General features: G+C 38.4%; 1 protein-coding gene across 2 annotated transcripts; it reads left to right on the top strand.

Annotated features, from left to right (window-relative positions):
* Positions 1-24: 24 nt before the first annotated feature.
* On the top strand, positions 25-20,560 carry pou2f3 (POU class 2 homeobox 3). 2 transcript variants are annotated; one of them, XM_064350951.1, is made up of 13 exons: positions 25-3,920; positions 7,436-7,492; positions 13,318-13,352; positions 15,069-15,158; positions 15,671-15,776; positions 16,401-16,489; positions 16,786-16,962; positions 17,327-17,468; positions 17,609-17,742; positions 18,032-18,196; positions 18,415-18,457; positions 18,892-19,003; positions 19,374-20,560. In XM_064350951.1, the coding sequence occupies exons 1-13, from the start codon at positions 3,740-3,742 to the stop codon at positions 19,414-19,416; spliced, it is 1,374 nt and encodes a 457-aa protein (XP_064207021.1). In that variant the 5' UTR covers positions 25-3,739; the 3' UTR covers positions 19,417-20,560. The 2 variants fall into 2 exon arrangements, with proteins under 2 accessions (XP_064207021.1, XP_064207022.1); XM_064350952.1 differs by lacking the exon at positions 25-3,920 and adding an exon at positions 6,873-7,036.
* Positions 20,561-25,396: the final 4,836 nt, after the last annotated feature.

Below are 25,396 nucleotides of genomic sequence, written 5' to 3'. Positions count from 1 at the left end.
CGCGGCGTAGACGAGCCAGCGGAACACCGGCGTGACAGCACTGCGTTCTGCGTCACCCGCCATCAGCGCCCGCCATCCTCGAGCCCACGGACGGCGGGAATTTCACACGCGTCCATCCCCCTTCCTCCTCCTCCGCGCACAGCTCTATCGACTGCATTCATTTTGATTAGCTATACATGCAGACTTCGAGAAAATATTTGTGTGTGTGTGTGTGTGCCTGTGAGCGTCTGGAAAATGTGCAATGGAAATGATACTGCATTTTCCTCGCAATATAAACCAAGAGTGGCCCTCCAAAAATAAACAATGTTAGTTTTTAACGAGAGCGGGTAATGAATAGGGCTCAGTGCCAAGATGGTGGGTGCTAGTTTACTTTCCACTTGGGGGGCTCCTCGTGTACCCTCACGCAGGATTCTTAACCTGAATTACTTCCCCAGAGATATCCAGCCATTTAAAAGGATGGGATTTGGTTAGGCAGCCTGCCAAATAAATAGCACAATGTTTTCGTTAATGATTTCTTAGCAGCACCTTAACAACAATACAATTTTGTACGCACATTATCAAAGAGCAAGTTATTACTCCATGTAAGAAATATGTCTCCCGTTGGTAAATCGATCTTAGCATCTGTATTTGTAATTCAGTTCGGAATCAGTGAATCACAGTGGTAGAGAGTTAGTTTCAAGTGTGTCATGTACGTGTGGATGACACAGCTGCACAGTATGGTTTAGACATGCAACTATAATAATGACCACTAGATGAGGCTCTTTCATGGCTTATCCCTTGTGCTGTTTGTAAAAGCCTTGAGGTCCTTGAAAAGGATTGGGTTGTATGCATAATATTCATTATTATAGTGACTGTTGCTTCTATAAGGTTGAAAATCCTCCTCCAAACCTGCGTAAGACGAGATGGGTCTGACTGCTGGGTGGAAAAGGAGCTCATGTTCTAGGCCTCAAGCCGCAGTCTTCACCCATGCAGTGTATACATGTGCATTTAGCATTTTTTATCCCCATTTATCGCCAGTTTGGAAAGGCCAGTCCTGTTCATAGACCTGCCTTGTGACTGCAGCATGCTCTGTCAGTTCAGCACTGCACAGATTCTGAAGAACTGACCCTAAACTTTATTGGAATTCAACTTCCCTGACATGGTCTTGATGTGGTAAGTGACACTAATGAAAGGGTAAATGACAGCTGACGGCACCAGCTCCACACTACCTGTAAATGTATTTTTATATGCTGTCTAACACGCTGTTATATGCATGTTTATTGGACCAGTAAGTGATCCCATTGTGTCAACATGGAACTCTACTTACATTAGCAAAACAAGAGAAATAATTTCCTCTATCCAGGGTTCCTATATGCCCTTAACGATGGAATATTGCTTGCTGGTTCTTGCTTTTCGGTTGGTTTATGCATTTAAAGAAACTCATTTTTACATAGCTGTCTCTCCATAATGAAAGTGTTTTCTGGTTACTGACAGAGATCAGGTTTTAATTAAACTTGGAAGGATTCAGTACATTGACTGACAGGTGGGGTGCTTTGCCTGCACTGTGGCATCAAGGCTTTTGTACTGTTTTCTGTTAACACACAAGTAAAACTGATTTTCAGGTCACTGGACTAAATGTCAAAGGTTATATTTAAAAGGACTCCTGACCAGTCTAATTTAAAATCTGAAATTCATTCACAGGAGTGATTTTAATGAAAGTTCACACAAATGTTCTCACTGTCCCACAAAAGCTTTAAGGATAAAGTCAAAGGTTAATATTAAGTTTGCAGGAGCTCCTTCAACTAATATCTGTCAAACAAACAGCATACAGTGGTAAACATACTGTTACCTAACATCCATCCTCAAATTATCCGACACTGTATCTTTATGATATTTATGATATAATATCGTTATGATAAGTTTGTCAGTTCTGTCTTTTTGCCCGTTTGGCTATGCATACACATACCAACCAATGTCAGCCTCAAATTGAATATTTTCAACGTGACGATGTATTGCCACATTGTTTCAATCATTTCTGATAAATACTGGACTGACTACACAACACATCATTGTGAGCTCATTTTCTTAGATATATATTTTATTTAATGTTGCTAAATTTGAAAGTGGTTTGTTTTGTGTTGCTGCCCTCTAGCGTTTTCTTTTTGTAAAATTGTATTTACATTATAGAAACAACAGAGGGCAGCATTCCGCAATGAATGTTCAAATACCCCGCAGGAAATAATTCCCACAGGAAACTTTTGACCTGTACAATTAACATGTGCTTGGAAGATATATCAACGTAAATGTCACCTTCATCTGTTATATCCTGTCTGTTAGGTATTCACATACTCAAGTATTTCTTCACCTGAGGGCACCAAAAAATGTTCTAGGAGTAATCCACATGACCATTTCACTTATAATGATGTGTAATAGACACTGTCATTTTTTGGGGAATTTCTGTGATTATTTGAAAATGAAAAATCATTTAATTGGACCAACAAGGTGGTTAGATGTAGATTCTGTACCAAGCACAATGGGCATCACAGTAAAATTGATAAATATATTTGTCTTCCAAATAGACGTTGTCCTTTTTACTTTCATTTATCTTTTTTTTGTAACAGTGCCACCCAGATGATTCACTCCAAATTTACTTACACACATCAGGTTGTCAGAATCAATTAAACCTGAGCAAATAGTGGACAAGGGAATGCATAGGCAGGCATGCAAACACACACACTTAAGTTTTTTTTTTTTATTTTTTTTTTTTAGTTTTGTTTTATTTTATATCCCAAGAGGTAAAGACCTGTACTTCAAGATGACTGAAAATAGGAAATGGCCTGAACAGGGCACAGTATCATATATACCTAATAGAACGCGTACAGGTAGCCAAGAGCACTATTGTCATTTCTTTGTTACAAATAAAGCTTGAGAGGTTTTGGTAGCCTAGTGATTGCATAGCATACAATATTTGAGGAAGAGCACAATGGATTTCATTAGACAACTTATGAAATAAATGCGGCAGTTCTCTCCCTTTGTCTACTGTAGTCAAGTTGACGCAGCTCTAATTTGCATAGAAACGACTGTTTGAGCCACTGACTGGTGGAGCAGCGCTTTGGTCTGTGCCGTGGCCTCAAGGCGTTTTCCTCATGTGTGTTTTTTTCTCTTTAGAATCCTGAACTCCAAAAAAACAAGGATGTTCACGGTTGTTTCATTTTCACATTTGAGTAGCCAATAGGGCGTTACCACCATACAGCCTTCTGAGCCTTCTTCACAGGACTTCAGTTCATTTGAGAAAAACATTCATGGACACACACAAGGAATCCACATAGCTACATATGGTACTTTTGGCACCAAAACATAGTATAAAAAAGTTCAATCATGAGTAGCTATTTATTGATTTATTGTTCACCAAAAAAACCTAGCAATGTGCGACCTTGCTGTCATTACTTACTGAATCAGTAAAACTAACTTACCAATTTTTATAGCTTTCATTTTCCTAAGGTGCCAAATTATAGAGCAGTCTGCTAACTGAAATTGACCCCAGCCTCGCCATAACCCCTTCCTTACCCTAACCAGAGCCCTGTCCCCTACCCAGAATCAGTCGCTATCCAAATCCTGATCCTAATGTCAACTACATGTGAGAGAGACTGGATTTAGAGTTATATATCTGTGGACAGGATTGTTGGATGAGGTCATATATTTAGCAATTTTATCCTTTGCCAGTACATTCTACAAGCCTTCTAACCTGAAGGAAATATTCATGAAGTATCCCACCAAAAGCATTCTTTGTGTGCTGTTCTGTCAGGTATTCTCTGTCTTGTCTAAATATTGCCAAATCACTGATTACTGTTCTCTGTTCCCTGACATATTCCTCACACACTCCCACCATCAACTCATTGGAGCAAGTCACCTGATCTCCTCGCCAAAAAGTCACTTTTACTGTAAGTATGTGCAGAACTAGTCACGGGGTAATGGGGTAAGGCTGTCCAGAGAAAAATTGGTGTTATTCTCCTGTTCTCTTTCATCTTTGGGCACTCTTGCTCTTTTAAAATGGCCATATGATTTACAGAAATTAAGTTTAAAAAAAATAAATAAATAAAATACAGAATAAAATAGGCTTATGACTTTCACTCATTTTAACTTCCAATTTTTTTATCAATCAGTTGGTACTTTGGAATATAATCTTAATATGAATCAGGTTATAAATATATGTATTATGCAATATATGTATAATGCAAGAAACAAGTTATCCTCTGCTTATCCTCTGTTTCATGTTGGTGAAATAGTCAACAAATTCATAGATTCATCACTGTGCTTAATGGACACACTATGTGTCTTATGGAGCTTTGTCTACAGTCTACACTGACATTTATAAGACCCTCCCACATTGTGGTATATGTAATCTGAAACTTGGCTGGACTTCCTTAACAACAGATTATCCAGCTCTATTTGTATTTTCATTCACAAAACTATTAACAAAATTGCTTGGACACTATACTATGCTATGGTGCCTTGAGATTCATTACAGACTGCGCAGCCCTCACACGTAACTACACACTGTATGTGAAACCTGGATGGACCTCCTTAACAACATGTACACCTACTGTAAATGAAAAAACTGGTATTTTATTCACATAGCTATTCTACATTTCCCTTCTATTTGTTTCATCTACTTAGGATGAACTATACATATAAATATGCATAAATATAACTCAGAGCCTGACTATTACAGTTCATGGTCCTGGAACAACCTCCAAGCTAGGCCAAAACCAAAGAGAATAAATCTATGGATGAACACAAAATCAGCTTATGAAACCTCTTTCAAAACCACATTATAATTTCAGTGTATTAAAATAGTTTTGTCTTGATTTGTATTTGATTTCTTGTAATGACTAGTTGGAGTGCAGCACACATTTGTTTATAATATATCTGAGATGCCTCCTGAAGTCTCCCTTCAATAGATTCTTTGTCTTAGTTGGACAGCTACAAAAACAAAAATGAAAGAAAATGTGCGTTACTGTTTAAAGGACAGGAAAACGAGGCCGTGAGGCAGTAGATTTCTAGCAGCTCCAGATCTAGTGGCAGAACAAATGCCCCTCCTGAAGCTGATCCTTCAACGGTGTCTCAGCAACTGTCAACGACACAGGTCATCTCTAAATCCTTCAGTCAAATAAATATTTTGCTAAATATTTGACCTCCCAAATGGCTCACAGAACCTGTATAATGAGGTACTACTTTAATGTGTCTGTGTAACTGTTACAGCCATTTCCTCATTCCTGTCTGCAGAACCTTATGAAAATGTATTGTTGAGGCTTGGTCAAATTTCCAGTTGCTGCAGTGTTGTCACCTTTTGTAAGGCTCTCAAAGTCCATCCGTCCCATTAGCATGCGTCAGTACTGAACCCCACAGCTCACTGAAGCGCCAGGCACCCTTTTTCTGGACTCTTACTGGGTGGGTTTGCCTGTGGTTTCTCAGACAGCCACTGACCGGTGCAGTTATTCAGTCTGGTCTATGGCAATTCATGTCTGACAGAGACCCCACTCCAGGGCATATGCAAATGTTGACCCCGCGAGCTCAGCTGTATTCGAGAGTCATTATCCCATTCTGACGCTGTGTTGCTCACCATGCAAATCCAATGTGCCTTTGCATGGGCCATGGCAAACAGCCAGGTGCCATGACTAAAACTCAATGCTGATGTACTGTCTTGAGTCTGTCTTGCCGTGCCCTCTCTAAGAGCATCTTGATACACTGCTCAATAATAAATTCAGATGTGTGTGTGGTTTTTTTTTAATAAAATAAAAAATAAAAAATAATATTGTGTTGCATGTAGTCTTGTCATTTTGGTGAAGGGGGAAAAGATGATGAACTTAAATTGTTCATGTACAATAAGGGGTATGGTACTTGTGCATGTATATATTTAAGGTCCTGTATTTATGCGTATATGTATTTTTCATGCTTTATTTTTATGAAACTGTAGTATGATTGTTTGCCTATTTGGAAATAAACACTGGGCCATTCTGCCCAGTCTGTCTGTGATTAAAGGGTCAGTGTGCTGATCAGTATATGATTAGCTTTCCTTAGCAATAGATTTTGAGATAATGCCCTATTAATTGGACCAGTCAAAATTGAATACTGTCCCAGTCCTTCAGACAAAGCCACAGCTCCACAAACATGAAGAACATGGACAGAAATCATACACGGTTCTTCCCATTTTTAGCCCTTACTGGAGACTTCAAAGCAAAATTGGCATGGGGCCTGTGATTCAGCATAGCCATTCTTCTGGTACAGTACAATTTGTTATTTGCTAGGTTTACATTACACTTATTGATTTTAAATGGGCCTCGGGGCCTCGCTGATGTTCTCCACTTCTGTACGTCACTCTGGATAAGTGTTTAAATGATTGTAATGTAATGTAATGTTATGTCATTTAACTCTTATAGAAAGCTTCTACATGGTATCCTTGCGAAATTTATACCATAAGGCAGTAACGTCCAAAAACCATACTAGGCAGGTACACGACCAAGCGATATCCCGAATTAAAGAAAAGAAGTTAGCACACTCAGTGCGTTTTTTTTTTTTAGCTCGTTTTCTTTAATACTTGTGAAATTTGAGTCCATAACTGCATCAGCTGGTTGGATTGGACAGTTGAGCGATTGAGTTGCTCAGATTGCAACATAGGTACATAGGACAGTTAAATTAAAAAACACATTTTAATATTATTTTAATACACGTTCACTGGTGCATAACATTGCTCATGAACACAATCCATGTTCAGGCTCAGTTCTCTAATTCTGAGGTCCAGCTATTGTTGCCTTATGCAAAACAGCCAAGACTGGATTGGCTGCCTGTGACCGACTCATGCAAATGATCTTCCCAACAGTCTGTGTAGCTTTTGAAAAAGGTGAATCCTCTTGTATGGGCCCAGTAGGATAAATGCTTTGTATCATAGTGAATTTGGGACAATTTGAATGAAGTATTCAATTCATCAATAACTGAATGGAGAAAATAAGGGAAATTCAAATGTGATTGACCAGTCAGGAGAACGTCTGTGATCAAGGTGACGTGCCGCTGTCCTTTTCAGTCGGTTAAATAAATAGTTACGGAATGACATGCATTTTTTCTATATTTTATTTAGTAGATCTGTTAGGCCTATATCAATGCGAACTAAATCGCCAGGTTTTCTCATTTTCGTATTGAGAGGAATTGTAAATTCAAATAAGTAAACAAGAAACAAAGTTGTGCGCGAAAGAGAGAGACAGAGCGAGAGACAGAGTGAATGGGGATACCCTCTAACTTATGAATATGATAAGAGCGATTGCGTGTGGGAGAAAATTTGAAAGTGGAATGCATTAGAATAACCTCAAGATCATTTTACTGTTAGCACAGTGAGATGGACTCCTGTGTTTCTGCACAAAGTTGCGATCCCTAGTAAAATCAGCTGTTTTTATTATTGCAGATATTAAGATGAGTGGCGAGCCAGTGGAGCCTTCAGAACCACACTCTGAACAAGCAGGTAAGGACCGCTGAAAGTACGTTAATTTAAGTATTAAATATTTTAAGTTAGCTGTAGCATCTTCTGTCTGGCTATTTAACAGCTTAATACAGAGTGTGCATCCACATTCAACGCTGCCTTCTTTTAGACTATACCTCAGAATGTTTGTCTTTGGCATTATATGCTGTTTCCTAGGAAGGTTATCTCATATATCATTTATCTCATATGTCTATGGAAAAACGTGGAATTTGATAAATAATATAGGTTGCAGATGTATATGTATTTGATGTGTTTAAAGATATCATATATTTAAGCATTGGTATTATGATATTTTTCCTAAATCATCCGAAAATTGGGATTAATTTAGGAACGCGTAAACTTAAACAATTGTTTTTCTTTTTGCTCCTATTTTTTCCCTATTTATTACAAAAACGTGAATATGGCGTGTCATGCCAATACTGTGATTGGATTGTACGAAATCAGAGTGCATTTATTTTTTAGTAAGAATGGAAATAGTCAAAGCCACATCTTAGATTCAATTTTAAATGAAGATACTATATCACGTAGGCCTATATAAACATGTTAGTCAGACTTGTGCTTTTGTTATATATACAAAAAACACACGTCTGACTAACTTGCTTATACATTACATTGACTAACATTGTAATATATTGCATTATATAACATTAAATTAAATAATTACACTATCTTCATATTTGCATTAGCTCATCGTGTTGCATTTTTGTTGAGAGTTTCTGCTCTATAATGAGTTCTGTGAAGTAGCCTGTGGAAATACATTTTTTATGAGCACTTAATTCATAAATTTATAGGTAAAACTTATTAGATTGTTTGAACTGTGGTCGTAGTCAAATCGCATACCCTTACAATATATTTTGAATACGTGTTTTTATTCCTTATGAGATCATATATAAGTAAAAATGTAACAATATTCTGTAAATTACGTTACATAGAAAAGTACTGTTAATTGTGAATATAGGTAAACTTCAGGCTTATGCGTTGGCTATTATGTAGTATAAACAATGTAATAAATAATTTAAATATACAGTATCTTAATCAGTCTTGCCAACCTTACTCCTAGGAAATGTAATTGCTTTAACCAATGTGCAAACAAATGTTCTCAATAATAATACAAGTTTTTTAATTCAGAATAGTTTCTGTGTTGCGCGGAGAACCTTTGGGGGATTATGGTTTTTTGGCGTAATATTTCTATCGGTGCGCTGTCATCTTCGGTGAGTTTAGAAATAAGAAGCCATTTCCCATATAATTTATGCTTTTAATTAGTTGCTGAATGTGAACTGAGGGGTGCAAAAGCATCAACGGTAGCCTATTGGTTCTGTCCCTCGTTTTCTTTTTATAAGGGTTAAAAGGATATGTCAGACTGAATGTTCGGAGGGAGCTCAGCACTGACGTGAGAGTACAGACAGGCGGTTTGACCGTTTAACGGGATGCGCCTCAAGTTGTGCTCTGCGGCTGATATAGCCCCTAGCCATGTGGAAACGCGGAAGGCGAGATGAAATCCGGAACAAACCGCCACTGAAATGTGGAACTTGGAAGCGGAGTGAATGTATTGCAAACTAATTCCACCTATAGCCCAGTGGAACAAACAGATTCCTTTTTAAGGAAGTAATTTGACAAACTGCATGTGAAGCTACGTATGTTTCCGAGATACCTGCCGGCTGGTGCAACTTGACACAGTAACAGCCAATTCTGGACGTTTGTCTAATATTCCCCCCGCCTGCCGTAAACACCCATTGCTATCGTTTAATCGGGGTAATCGTGAGGTCAAAGAAACTCTACGTCAGAGTTTAAATGTGCAACATAAACCCCAGTTTGCCAACAGGAGGGTGGGTTGTGTTGTGTACAATGTAGGCCTACAGCAAACAGACTTTGCTAGAAGAGGCCTCTGAATTTAGCAAACTATAAAGGGAGTAAAAACCACATCTTTAAACTGTCCTCGACCAGTTTTTGCTCGTTTTGTGTGATTAATAACCGTAATACTTTGAATGGTATTTACTCAGAGCGGATTCCTTTTTCGCTTTATGACGTTGACGATATTGGTTATATTTGTTTTTTCTCATGAACTTATTTTGGCATAACAAGCATATCAAATATATTAGGTTGTTTTACATGCTTGAAAGAAATGATTGGACATTTATCATAGTTATACAACAATCTTTTTCAAGTAAAATGTACAAACTTACAAAAGATAATCACTTACAACAATCTAGAACCGGTTTGGCACATTTAGCAGTTTATATGTTCAGCCTCTCATATTACACTATCCGGGGTACTCACTAGAATTGACCATACTTTCAAAGTATTTTACACCTGTTTCTGATCATCATTTTTAGCTTCTTTATTTGCAATGTAAATTATTATTATTATTATTATTATTATTATTATTATTACACAACTTGGTCCTACAGCTTATTAACCGGAGAGTGGCTTGGGCTTTGAGGAAGTCTGTGAGACTGTTGACTAGGAATTCACGTTCTTGCATTTGCACTTTTGAAAACTGGCTGTAAGAATTTTTAGTCAATCCTTTTTTTTGGTAGATGTGTGTGTGTGTGTGTATGTGTGTGTGTATCAACACACATGTTTTGTGGATAAGCATACAGATAAATATATGCACTATTTGTGGAATAAGCCTCTTCATTTCTTAGGGTGTCTTTAGACTGAAAAGTAGCCTGTTGTGGAATCTAGATTAGGTGAAAATCACATTCCACAAAATATTTTTTTACAGACTAGCGAGAAGCACCTTTTGATGAATGTACATTCTATGCCACACCACATCTGTTGGTAGCATTGAGAGATCCTGGACACTTTTACACCATAAGTGTCTCTGATTACACAGTTTAAAGAGAAATGTCTCATGCTATCTGATTTTCAAGTGATTACATAGGGTGCCTCTGACAACAGTCTTTTCTAACATGCTGATATCCCAGAAATTAATTTGGTATTGATTTTAATGAGCATGCTTTTTCCTTACATCAGGCAATCAGGCAGCATTTTCTTGAATACACAGTGTAATTCTAACTTGTGGATAAGTGTTTCTTCCTTTTTCTTGCCTAAATGTAAGTTATGTAGAGAACATGGAAATGCATTAATGTGTTCTGTGCATCATGAGAAAGCACAAATGTGTCTTTGGTGTATCTCAGCACAATACTATATAATTTACAGTGACCTCCAAAAGTATGTTAATGGGATTAAATTAGTTATTTTTGCTACTAAACTTAAGGCATTTGGATATGATATATAACATGCCAATATGTTTTACCATTTTACAGAAATATCTGTTTTTGTGTTGCATCACCCCATGTTCAGCTGTGCAAACTTAAGTTAATGGATAAATGCAAATCAGAGCAGTAAAGTCTAATGCTTGCATAGCTCTTAAATGCACTATATATTTAAATAAAGTGAATTCCCTTTGTGTTTCCACAAGCTACATTCTTGCAAAATTCTTGCAAAGAATAAAATGCTTCAGCATAAAACAATTAGGAGTACATTTTAGTATTACTTGCCAATAGATTTTTCTGGTAAATGACACTCATGTTAACCAAGAAAAATACATGTACATAGTTACTGTTAGTGTCAAATGCCAGTCATGGCTTTGTTGGATATGTGTAGCCAAAGTGCTGTGGATTGTGATGTTATCAGATCTCCACACTTCATTGAAAGACAGTGGAATGGCACATATAGCATGTGTCTTCTGAAGCTAGATGAGGAAACAGCAGATCCCTTAAAGTAAAGTTTAAAGATGGCCCTATAATAATAGCAGTAGTCTTTCTTGTCCTCCATCTGATAATCGGTATATTATTATTATGATTATGATTATGGTTATGATTATGATTATTATTATTATTATTATTATACAGTTTAAGTAAAAAAAAGAAATTTAAATTATATTTTGATAAGTATGTTTTGTTAAGTTTTCGATTCAGAAACATCAGAATTAAGAGGAAGCCTCTCTCTCAGTATAGACAGTATAATAATAACCCTCTCTGGTTAATAAGGTCTAGGACCAAGTTGTGTAATAATAATAATAATAATAATAATAATAATAATAATAATAAAGCAATGGATTGATTTTTTTTTTTAAAAACAATAATTTTTTAAACATTGGGAGTGCTGTGATTTCACATCATCCCAAGTAGAGCTGAATATTTGTGTTCCTTGGGATGCAACAACATCAGAGTACTAGTCACTGATATAAGCACTGATTCACTTTAATTGCAATGTGCTTTGTCCTTAAGGGGAGGCACCACAGATGAAAATGATGGATTTTGACTTGATAGTTCAATTTTGAGATATTATGATATTTAGCTTCTACAACTGCTGTAGTTTCATAAAATATCTGAAACAATGATCAGAAACAAATAATTATATATAAAATAGTTCATTTAGCTGTTTTTATACATGTAAAGTACACAAGCATGAAAAAATAGGTTTAACAACCATTTTCGCTAAATTGCATATTTTCTGTACAAAAAACTTTTTTTTTCCAACTTAACTTATAAATATAGCTATCAAATTTAACATAGTGCTTCTTAACTAAAATAGCTGGTAATTTACAAAATCTTATATACGTATATATTATGATATATTATTTTAAGCATCTACATAGGGTTTATTGAGTAATTAATCTAGAAAAAGTTTTGAAAAATCCCTCTGTAAATTACTAACTATTGAGGTGTTCATCACATTGCAACAGAAATTAACTCTAACTTAATCCAATGAGTAAAAAGTATTTTAACTAATTTGCATATGTTTCTAAAAAATAATAAATAAAAGTCATAATATAAAAAATGTTTGCATTTGTGTCCACATTCAAAATAAAAAACATCATTTTGATTGGAGGAAAGGAATTTTTCCCCTATTCACCCATGGTACCTCCCCTTAAATTTGCATAACAGTCAGGTGAGGATGAGCATTTTTAATATCACTTCCAATTCTTTCATTTGTTTATTTCAGTGACAAAAGTCATGCTGTTGTGTAAGTACTGAAAAGTTAAGGACAAACATTGTGGGAAAACTGAATGTGAGTTGCTGTAAAGCTCATAACAGGCTCTAATCTGTTTTTTCATCATTGACTCACATTGTTAGGCTGCATAGGGTTAATTGAAGTCAGTTGCACATGTAAACCCATTTGACTGAAGAAGAGATGAAAGAGTGGGAGAGGAGATGCTTTTGCCCCCTCGTCCACTTATCTTTGGGCCCTGCAGTGGGATAAAACACCTGGGATCCTGGGAGCAGTCAAACACAAGGGGCCCCCTCAAGGTTTCCATGGATACCAATTTGCATGGGCTGCTGATTTCCATACTGGAAGTTTGGCTTTTAGGAGGGGGGAGATTTCCATACTGCGGGACTGGAGCCGCATTGGCCTCTGTCAGCTCTCAGAGCGCCAATTTGATATTCAAATGAGGAGGATCACCTAGCACACGAGACAGTCTACCCCCTCTCTTCTCTGTGCAAGGTGTTTGGGACGGTGACTGCAATCACAAAAAAAGGGTCTCAATCGATTTGACAGTGTTATCTTAAAAATCTAGACACTTATTAAATTTCTTTCTTGCTATCAAAGAGCCCTAATGTAATATAATAACACAAGGGCTTATCAGAGAATACATTTTTCATTTACTTCACCAGGACTTTTTTTATAGGAGTGATTAATCCCTTCTCTAACAGTGCACATATTGACTATAGCACTTTATAAAGTCTGAATGCAAACTTTAAGATCAAAATGTATTGTTTTGCTGTATTTTGAGGATGACATCGTGTTCATTTAAAATGCAGCATTTTTTATTGTTCTTTATTCCTTATTTTCCCTAGACAATGAACAAAATGGACTTAACTTCACCAGACAGGTAAGTGCAGGATTTTACCTATCCAACCTGTAGAATGAATGGGGTTCAAGGAATCAGAGTTAACGGCAAGGCCCAGAATAGGTTTTATATGACTTCATTCACCCAGGTGAGTTTCATTGAGAAGTATGATTTTCCAGGAAGCTCTGGTGTCTATGACAAAAGGTTAAATATCAAATTGTTTACTGTATCATATCCTTTCACATATTTCCTCTGTTTATGAATATCTATGGGATACAATTTAAGTATTCCCAGGAAATATAGGACACCATAGTAGCCACTGTGTACCATATCCAGCTGAAGTATTTGCAGTTGGGGTAGTGGCATGCCCTACAATCTGCAATCAAATCACTGGCACTAGAATCATCTAAGGAGGGAGGATTTCAGTAAACATATGGTGACTGGGGCCTACAATCTACTTGCATTGGCTGTGCAAGAAGATATGAGATATCTTCTGGCTTTGTGGCTACACTACTCAAGTCATAGACTACAGAGTGAAAAGGAGAAGCAGCTGACTACCACACCTTTTTGAGGACATGCGCATTAGTTTGATAGACGCTGGAACAGACAAACAGCTGTGACTGGGTATTCCAAATTTGGAAAAAATGGCAAATGAAAAGATTTTTTGCATTTAAAAACTGAACTGTAGACTAGACAATATATTTATTTGAGAAAATAGATAATCATATAATAGGAAACGTATACTTCTAATAAAATCTATTTCTAAAATTGTTCATATATTTCATGGCATATATTGATATATGCAAATAGCGAACAAACAAAAAAAAACACTTGGGTAAATGAGGGACAACAAATGTATGGAAAAGAGAGACTACCATACAGGTATAGCTGAGTTATTAATTAAGCAAATAAAATCGCAGCACGCATGGGGTTATGCTGGTCAGGCCTGTTCGGCTATAATTATGGCTGCAAAAAAAAGCCTTAGTGACTTTGAAAGAGCTGACAGCATTGAACACTGAGGGAAAAGCATTGTCAGTAAAAGGTACCCACGGGTGTAAGAACATCCTCCAGATTATAATATACTGCATTAATTCAAAGTGCTAGGCAAAATAAATTAATGACCACAGTTCAATTGTGGCTGTATGGAAATGGGTCACAGATTAATTGGCTGAATGGATATGGGTCAACACCCTTTTTAGTAACTACCGGTATAAATATTGCATATTATCTGCATTTCTTCTTTTTTAAATATTATTTGACCATGCATTCACTTCCTAAAGAAGTGAGTTCATATTCATTCCAACAGGAATATTCTCAGTTCTGGGAGCCAGTAGCACTACAGGAACTGCCCTTAGGGATGAGGGAAACATTTGCATAATGTTTTTGCCAGAGGGAAGGGAGAGAGAATGAGGGAGGGAGGGGTCCGTTTGCCAAAGTTCTTGTCCTGTTTAACCGGTACAGGAACACACAAATGCTGTCATGTGTGCGCAGTAGCATCAGAAGCACGGGAAAATAATATAAGAAAAAAAGCACAGGAATTACAAGTTGTACTTTTTTTCTGCATGTTTTCCCACTACTGCATATGTTCACAAAAACATTGTATTACAGTTATATTTAAAATGATCTGAAAAGTTTAGCATAACCACAGCATATTTCAGATACACTTTGTTTGTATACCCCAGTATACTTATGCTCATATTTGTTTCTGATTTTGAATGGAAGGGTTTGTAAGGACTGAAAATCTTGTGTATATTTCAGATAAAGACAGAGGACATTGAGTCTCCTCATGTTGTTAAGACATGTCACCTGACACAAGGATCTCCCATCTCTGGAGCCCAGCTAACAGGGGTATGGCCTCCTTCTGGGGTGACTCAGCAGCACCCTCCAGTGGCCCCCAAAACAAAATGTCTGGTTCACAGGAAGAGTATTGGAGATAGAGTAAAGCAATGATGGGTGTTAAAATGTTGAAATATTATATTCTATTTTATCATATAAAGTCGATCACAGTGGATTTGTATTCTTTTACCAAGTTATTTGTGTAATTGTATTCCATTATGGGTGGTTAAAGAGGTGGACTCTTAATTCTGAGTTTGGTTCAGATCCACCAGGACGGCACTGATACACCAGACCACTTAACTGAATTGCTTTAGTTAATGACCAACTCACATATCTAATAATAACCAATAATATATCTAGAAAGGCTAAATTTAACAATGATGTAGAAAATGTAGTGTTATATTGCTATTATTATTTTTAGAAAATGTACCACACTTCTGACAAAGAAACGCATTATGCACCTCATTAAGTAATGAAGATGCCAGCAAAAGATATTTAATCTGTTTTTGGCCTCTCGCCCACAGGATCTGCCCTCCTTGCACCCCCTACAACAGCTGGTATTGGTGCCTGGGTCTCACCTCTCCTCCTCCTCACCCTTCCTCCTCTCTCAGACACAGACCGGGCACCAGGGTGAGCTCCTAGTTTCAACACTTTTACCAGACTGAGAACACACAGATACACATACACATACACACACACACGCATGCACACACACACACATGCACACACGCACACATACACAAACATACACACACCCACACACACGCAAGCACACACACACCCACACACATGCACACACACACACGCACAATCTGCACGCATATAAACCCACACATGCACACGCACAAGCACACGCACACGCACACACACGCACACACACACACACACACACATATATATATATATACGTACAAATTTCAAAAGTATTATCATTCTATTATTATTATCCATTATATAATAACAAAATTAAAAACAAACCTACATTCTCATTAATGGATTTTTCTCCAGATATGAAAATTTTCGGAATGAACCATAGTTCAGAAGGGAATACCGTTCCAACATTTAAAAAAAAAGTATATTTAGTCCCTATAGCAGCTATCAGACCCCAGTAATAGAGCATATTTAGGATCTAACAGTTAAAACCGTGTTTTTCTGTATTTGTAGACAAGCCCTTTCTTGCTTGAACCGAAGAGTAAAAACATTTTGGAAAATGTTTGCTGTGGTCATTACACTGACTGTTTTTGTCTTCTACAGCGCTATTGCAGCCGAACCTTCTTTCGTTGCCCCCGCAGTCACAGTCAGGCCTACTGCAACACCAGCCTGGAATAGCTCTCACCTCCCAGGTACAGGGCTTCATCCTTAGGGAAAGAGAAATACTGACCACCCTTGTGAAAATAGCTGTGCTCCTCCAAACACACTTACTACAAATAGACATTTAATTCATATTATGCCGTGCTGCTCACATCTGGTCCTGGGGGGACTACTTGCTGATATGTTGAACAATTGAAACAGGCTATATTTGTTGTGATACATTTAGTTTCTTTCCTCCATTTTGAAGTTCTCCTGAACATGAGATTGCCATGTTGTGCACTGTCAGTAATTACTGTATACACTCTTCTTCTTTGTCAACTTTCTGCAGGCAATGGGTCGGACAGGTTTGGGGGGGTCCTCACTAGACGGCCACCTGGATATGTCCCATCTGCAGCTCCCCAAGCACATGCCTCCCCCACAGCAGGATGAGCCCAGTGACCTGGAGGAGCTGGAGCAGTTTGCCAAAGCCTTTAAACAGAGACGCATTAAACTGGGTTTCACTCAGGTACTGAAGCTCGGCCTTTGAGTTTTCTTCTCATAATGTACAGCAGGGGTATCTAGAGCATGAGCAGACGGTTTAATCATTAACAGTTTGTGAGGAACTCTACAGAGCAGGATATCAGTCAGGCTGAAGTGCACAAAACACTTATTACACATTGCAATGCATGTTTAGTGGTACATTATATTGAAAGTTAGAAAATTAATTGATAAATAAAACAAGGTACTGGCAAAATTATGCAAGTATAAAGCATAGTTTTCACACAAAGAGTGCCTTTGTTATGGTGTTCAGTTCAACATCACATAATATTTCTATTGACCTGCTGTTGTCTAGCAATAAAGTTATTCTAAACGGCATTTGTGAATCCCAGGGGGATGTGGGCTTGGCCATGGGGAAGCTGTATGGAAATGACTTCAGTCAGACTACCATCTCGCGCTTCGAGGCGCTGAACCTCAGCTTCAAGAACATGTGCAAACTGAAGCCCCTACTGGAGAAGTGGCTGAACGATGCAGGTATGAGGGCATCAGCCTCCCAATGCCGAAAATCTCCCAACCTAAAAATAGAATAATAAAAAAATTGAAACAGTGGATGCCAGAAGGTACTAAAATATATTTTTGTACAGATCAAAAAATGATTCCTTCCCCTTCCGCAGAGACTTCCCCCTCAGACGCCATGACCAATTCCACCCCCGTCCCAACCCTGATGGAAGGGTATGGGAGGAAGAGGAAGAAGAGGACAAGTATTGAGACCAACATCAGACTCACACTGGAGAAGCGCTTTATGGACGTAAGTGAAACTCTTGTCCTCAGCAGCAGTGGACAGTGGACAAGCGCGCTTCTTTTCGCTAAAGCATTTATTTAGGTCTTCGACAATTTTGTATTATTCCTTGACTGTTTAAAGAATGAAAAAACATATTAGCTATCCATGTGACCTTCTGGGAAATAAATCTTTTATTGACGTACAGGAGCCAGTTTTTAATGATGCGAGTTACTTGAGAAACTGAGTTGAGGCTTTGAGGAATGGGCGGTTATAGCTGTCCGGTACAGTCTTCCTGTGTTTGTGTGGCGGTGCTCAGAACCCCAAGCCCAACTCGGAGGAGATCACAATGATATCAGAGCAGCTGGCCATGGAGAAAGAGGTTGTGCGGGTTTGGTTCTGTAACCGGCGGCAGAAGGAAAAGAGGATATACTGTCCCATGACCACCCCTCCCATGAAGCCACCCAGCTACAACTCTAGACTGGTAAGGTCACATCCTGCCACAACCCCCTTGCTCAGCCAATACCCTGACATGGCACTTTTGTATGAATGGTTGGAACATCCAATGCTTAGATTTCCTAGGATTTGTATCTCACAGTAGACCCCCTAGGTGACTTTAACCCCTCTAAATGTGTGACCACCTTGCTTCCAGTGAAGCAGATCATGCTCACATTGTGATTTAACACCTGCTTATGTTTTCAGGTCACCACCTCCAGGTCGTTTAGTCCACTCGCCGCAAGTGGAGGTGAGCATGGCCGCTGCTTCATGAATGTAGACAGAATAAAATGCAGAGAGGAGAAAGATGCAGAAAACAAAGTCAACCCTATCATATTATAGCCCCCTTAATGAGAGAAATGGTGAGAAGGAGAAATGAAGAACACTGTTCTGTGTCTGGATGCTTTCCATGGTTCATGGTTTTAAATCTGGACTGTGCCCTGACAGGGCAGTTCCTAATTGGTTATACCAGGGAGGGAGGGTTTCAGTATATAGGGCTGCCTTTATTTCGGATCCCTGGTGGATTGCATGCTTGCGCTCACCATGCAGCTCAGTTCAGGGCCTACACTGTGAAACGAGGGGTCTGATTGGTTGATTTTAAACAGAGAAAAAGGTTGAAAGGACAGAGTGTGCAGACCAGCTGCCCTTGACCTCACTGATGACAGAGTCGATGTTGTTTTTCAGTGTCGTCCAGCTCCTCTCCCAGCAGTCCCAGTCGAGGATCCTCCCCCGGCACGCTCTCGTCTGGCTCCGGTACATTAACATCACAGGGGGTTACCCCTTGTCTCAACACTGGGTACGTTTCCCCTGCCAGCCCTCATCCCTAGGCACAGATGCAATGGTATAGGAATGTACTAGACAGTGGTGAACATTTTTTGGTTAAAGGCTAATCTAAAACAATTGATGTACCTGCCCTAGGGTATGTTCTTTCATAGAACCACCCTAGGTAATCAGCAGAATGCTTAGCAAGGCCAATTAAAACCAGCCAATCACCATAAAGGTTTTTCTAGATTTTAGGCACAATGATTATTGGTATCTTGAATGTGATGTATGTTTAATTTCAAACCTGTCAATTTGATGATTCTGCAACTCAAAGTTCATGCAATGAAGATTTGTGCCGGAATTCTGTTGTAGCGGATGAATAACAGAGATTATGCAACTTTCAGGTCTTGGTATCGGACATGGAACCACCCGTCCTATCTCCACTGAAAACTTCTGATCCTTCCTTAATGGTGGAAATTTGCTGGTATACAAGCTGAAAGCTGATTTAATTACAATTGATCTTCCATATGCTAGTCAGAAGTGGAGAAGCTTTTGAATTTTAAAATAAAATGCATTAGTGGCAAAGCTTTTCTACTCTGATTTAAACCACACCATTAACAAGCAGCTTTGGTGGTCAAATTGACCACATAATGGACCGAAGAAGATTAAAAACAAACAGCAGGCTACAGTATCAGCACTGAAATCTCCCAGCCTACCCAGCAAGGGGATTGAGCAGGGTTATTAAAATAGTGCGACTTGTCAACATACTGGCAACAAACCATAAGTGTGTCAAGTTCAAATGAATGGATCGCCTTGTTTCAGGTTCGGTATGAATACCTGGTTATGTATAGTTCTTAAACCTATTTTAATTACCCTGGGGCTGGGATTTCACAGTAGTCCCCTCTTGATGATGTCGTAATGAGTGGAGGTGTGCATGTTTTGGAGCTTAGGACTTACTCAGCCCCATATTGACGTTTACAATACTGTTTGTTCAGAACTTTCCCTTGTATTTATGTATGGGGAATTAAGACATCTAAAGAATCTCAGCCATTTGAAGATGTCTAAAGCAAATATTTTTTAATATTTTCATCTCTATACAATTTTTTTTCAATGAGCAGATGTGTATGGGGTAATTTGGTTTTCAAATGATGCTCTTTGTGTTTTGTATTTTTCTTTGCTGAGGTAAACTTTTTTTAACTTTTGCAATGTATTTTCCTTTCTGAATGCCTCTGTAATAGATTAAGAGCAGACAACCATATTGTATCTTGTATCTTATGAACAGAAAAGTTAAATTATAAAATGTCTGTCTGACACCACATCACTTTATCAGTTATTTGTTCTATGCAATGTGGTGTTCAACTGTGAGTTTTAAAACTGAAACTTTGAAGGGAATTGTTTGTGTTAAATATTAGTTGTAAATATAATTTACTGTTCTTTGCATCTTAAGGAAAATGTCAATCTTTTCTCTGTAATATGTTGTCTGTTTGACTGGTGGGATGAAGGAACTGAATTCTACCATTTTCAGTTTTTTTGGGTTTTTAGTTTTTGAATAAGAAAAATAGACATTAAAGTTGAGTATTTTGAGATTAAACAGATTGTGTATGTCTTAAGAGAAAACATGACTACTCCGGTATTTCATGACCCCACATTAAACATTACTGAGACCCTCTAGTTGGCCCTGATCTGGCGAATATATTTAATAAATCAATTGTAATACAATATTTTCAAAAATGTAACAGAGTGCGACAACGTTCATATTGCTGATTTATTAATCAAATATTGCAATGAGCTGGTAAATCCAACAGACGGCGCTTTCCGCTCGACCCCGTGTAAACTGTCTAAATCGAAATGAGCACGTCTCCTTCTCCAGTGTTGTTAGGGACAACGTATTATCTTCACTGACCGAAACAAGCAGCTGAGTGGAGGCTTTGTGCGAGTGCGAGCGCTTGAACACGATGGGGTAGGGCGCGTCAGTACGGTGGAATATGTGGGCTAACAGAAGAGGACCGTGGATAAAAATACCAGATGGGGAAACCATAGCTATGTAATTCAGGTACCAACTATAGACTGTATAAAAATATCAACTTATTGTATTGTCTAATGTACGGTTCACGTTTGCTCGTATCCGTTATTAGCTATAAGCACAGTTACGTTAGCCAACTACCAAGCTAATTTGGCTAGCTTGCGTGGTTTTGCCAATAATTACTCCCTAACATATTCAGTTAACCAACACAAGCTACAGCTGCAAAGTAAAACAGCTGCAAAGTAAAACAACTGCACGTCATCTAAATAGTGTGTACAGCAGGATATAAGTGCGATGAAGTCAAATAAGATGGCTTGGCTAACTATTTATATTTTAGTCATATTTGCTGTCTAACTATACATTGGCAACAAGATGTTAACAGGTGGCTGTGTCTTTCTATCATGCCCAGTTGCAGGTCTAGCTTTTTTTCTGTTCAGCGTAACTTATGCTAGCTAAGTTACCTAACGAAAACATTTGCTTGCCAATGAATTCCGACTTGGAAAGTAGCTAGCTAACGCTGGCAGCAAGGCTAACATTTAATCATTCTGCTCGCCAACGAGTCAAATAGGAAGATCTAAAAGCGAATACCCCGGATACACACAGCTCCCGTCAGGATTAGCTAGCCAGCTAACTGCCAACCGTGAATATACTGCTCTGGGATAGGTAGCTAATTACAATGTAGACAGAGGAATTTCAGAAGCGCAAGGCTACTAAACCCGTTCGCTGGCAACGACGCTGCAGTTTTATCCCGGGATTCGCTGCTCCCGATTTGCAATTGGCGGTCTACCTTAAATCGGTTGCATAATGCCGATTGTATGCTTTTACGGTCTTCCTTGCGCGCTTGCACATGCTGTGCTTTTAATAGTGAACTTCGGGTAAAAAGAGAAATTTATCAATGGCGGTATTGTGACAAAGTTTGTACTTGCATTTTTTAATTCAGGCTACGTTCACTTCGCATGTACTTTAAAGGCTGTAGCTAATATGGAAAGATCATACTTGCAAATAACAGACCAACCCGATGTAACCCAATACAGTAAGACGGGCATTGATTGCAATTTCTCCCCGAAATTAAAGGCATCAAACGTTTCACACTGATCTACATTTTTTCCCTTTCTGTGAAATCTCTGTGTAGTAGTCTACACTAGTTATGAACTCTTTAGTGGTAGGCTGTGTACATACATATTATGCGTACAGTGATTATTTTATCATAAGCTATAGAAACACATTGAATGGAATAAACACTGTGTCAACGAATAGAGAAACGTTTATCTTGGTGGACGAACCAGATATCGACTATAGCTTCCCATTTCATACAAGAGATTCGGAAATGTGTTAAATTTCATTTGTTAGGCTACTGTTCTCAATAATTTATTCTTGAATAAGAAGTGTCACATTTGCATTATTCCTTCATAAACAATGAAAACAATCAGGATTTTTGATCCCCATTGTATCTTTGCTTGATCTACTTGAGAAGATAAAGTCGCCGTGCACTAAATCTTCATATTGATCGTTGCTGCACCGGGTAGCCTAGACAGCCGGAGTGGTGGGGTGCGCGAGATTAAATGCTTCGAACGACGCTGAATATAGATGCCAGTTTTGAGCGTCTCGTGCATTGTGGTTTTCTGATTATTTTCCAGAAAGTTGTATTGACTGTTGTAAGTGATCACATTTAAATGTAGGCTATTTTATTTCGGGGGATTTGTGTTGCCGTGGCGCTCTATTCATGGTTGATTATTAGCAAACCCCTGAATCCGATAAGTATAGCCTAATAATAGCATATAATGAAAAGTACTAATCTGATTGACTAGGCTAATCAATCAATTTTCACTAATCAGAATTGCAAACCGCAAAACTGTCTGTTCACGAGTTACGCACGAGTATTACAACCTTTAAAGTACATGCGCATTAAACGTCGCCTATATTAAAAATAATTTTTTTTAAATTTCACATTACCACCGGTGTTCAATTTCTCCTTTGAGCCGTGACTCAGTTTTCGAAGCACATTATAGCCTGTGCAAACGCGCAAGGAGGACGGTGAAAGCATACAATCGCATAACGCAACCGATTTAAGGTGGACCGGAAATAGACCTGCGAATCGGGAACCAACTTCAGTGTCGTTCTTTGGAAAACGTCGATAATTATCTAAACATTCAGGAAATTAGATATATCTGACAACATTTAGATTATAAATAAATGCCACAATCCGTTTTCATTCTGAAGTTGGGTGTTAGGAATGTTTAGTCTTTTCATGTGCAGTAAGCATTTTGACTTTCTGCCAAGTGTCATTTACTCCAGATACACTTCTAAAATTAACTTTACTGCCACTACCATCAACCGTTTTCCAGCGGCTGTGTAAGGCTAAAGCCCTACGTTTGCCAAACGCGCTAACGCGTGAACTGTATTAACCTCTGTGCCTGACCTTCGTGCTCTCTACCCACCTCGGTGGTGCCGGATTTAGATGTTGACTGCATCAATTTCTCATTCGTGTCGCAGTAATTAATTTTACATAAAGAATGCAGTGATAAAATTGAGAAAATTGTGTGCATAATGTATTCATGGCTGTTGTTACAAATTGCCTTTGTATATTCGTGGTTCTGCAAATAATGAATATACATCAGTCAATAAAGGATGCATGTATAAACAAATATGAAAAGGATAAAAAAAGAACGGAATTGAACATGGAGACTAAGATTTTAGCCATACAAATAGATATTATATTCAGTAACCTTGACACTTGGCCCAGTGCCCAGTTTGGAAGAGTGGGGACTTTCTATTCTAATGTGAAACAGTTTGACCACTTTTGGTCCCTTTTCAGAGTACTGTATTCACACAGATTACCTGCACCTCCAAATTACACATTTATGAAGGGGATAGCAATACAATTTTTAACACAACTCACTAGTTTTTCATCAGTTATACATCTGAACACAGGTTAAATGTAGACAACATGCCCCACCATGGGAGGATGTAAGGAAAACTATTTCATATTTTCAAAGTAAGATCATGAAGGTGATCAGGACATCAGGGTTTACAAGTAGTTGCATGGTTTTAGGAGGTGTTATTACTTAGATCTTAGACTTTGTTTATATGTATTCTTTATGAGTGTCTTGAGGTAACCTTTGAACTTATAGCTGAGTTGGGCAATACTGCAATGTGCAAAACCCTGGTTTGGTTATTATTTAATTGGCTTACAGTCTTGTTTGTCACAACCAGCTGTCTCAGGCATTAATATATAAGTACAGAATGAGATAGTGAATAAAGGTTTGCCCATTAAGTGAAGCATGCTGTTTATATTCAAGCTATTGCACAGTTTTAGGCCTTAAAAACAGAAGAAGGAATGCCACAATAATATGTTAACTAGCACAATATTGTTCCGTAACATGTAACCCCATCAAAGTGTTGAAAGGTTTTGAAATCTGACTAGCCTATATCTAGGAGTCTCACAGGACAAATCACAACTGGCTGTTGTGTTCCCCAGGAATGAAGCATCCACAGCCTCCTCGAGCAAGAGCGCCCCCACTGGCCAGGTGGGTGTCTGCGCTATTTAAAGTCAGTTGCTCATAAAATGAATTTCTCCTATGCAAGGGCTGCCCCACTCAGCATGTGGACAGCAACATGTCCTGGGGTATATGTGCTAGACTGGACTCTTTCAAATTTACAGATATCACAATAGAGGTAGACAAGGAGTGCCATTATCTCAATTTTTTACTCTTGTAATTTGATCAATCTTATTGTTCATGTCAACTGAAATTCTAGGAGAATTTCACAGTACCTCATGAACAGCAACTGAAGTCTAGTCTTAAGATCACAGTAAACAGTGTTTTACTTTGATCTAATCTGAGTGAAATGGCATTGGTGTGGACAGTTAAATGGCCATTTACCTACTAATTATGGGTAAATTGGTGGAAATAAAAACCTGGATTCATGCTGACTCTCCAGGAACAGAGTTTCTCACCCTGGTATTACATCAGTGTGACTGGCCTTCTAATGCAAGGGTTGGCAGTTCTAGTCCTGGAGCGTTGGTGTGTATGCAGGTTTTTGCTTCCACCTATTAGCCTGGCTAAATGAGCTAATTGGCTGTATATACCAACACTGGTTCACTCATAGATTAGATCACAGTAAAACATGTCATATAGGGATACAAGAACAGTCTTAGCTGTCATTCATGCACTTAGTTAGAAATGTAGCTAAAATGTCAGATGGTATCCATCGGTCCATCCACCCGTTGTCTATACCCGCTTATCCTGGGCAGGGTCACGGGGGGTGCTGGAGCCTATCGCAGCATGCATTGAGCGAGATGCAGAAATACAACCTGGACAGGCCACCAATCTGTCGCAGGGCACACACACCATTTACTCATGTCAGATGTTATGTTAGGGCTAATTAAGTAATTAAGGAAGTTGG

The sequence above is a fragment of the Anguilla rostrata genome, chromosome 9 (assembly GCF_018555375.3).
Source record: "Anguilla rostrata isolate EN2019 chromosome 9, ASM1855537v3, whole genome shotgun sequence".
NCBI lineage: Eukaryota > Metazoa > Chordata > Actinopteri > Anguilliformes > Anguillidae > Anguilla > Anguilla rostrata.
This window is presented reverse-complemented; position numbering and strand designations above follow the sequence as displayed.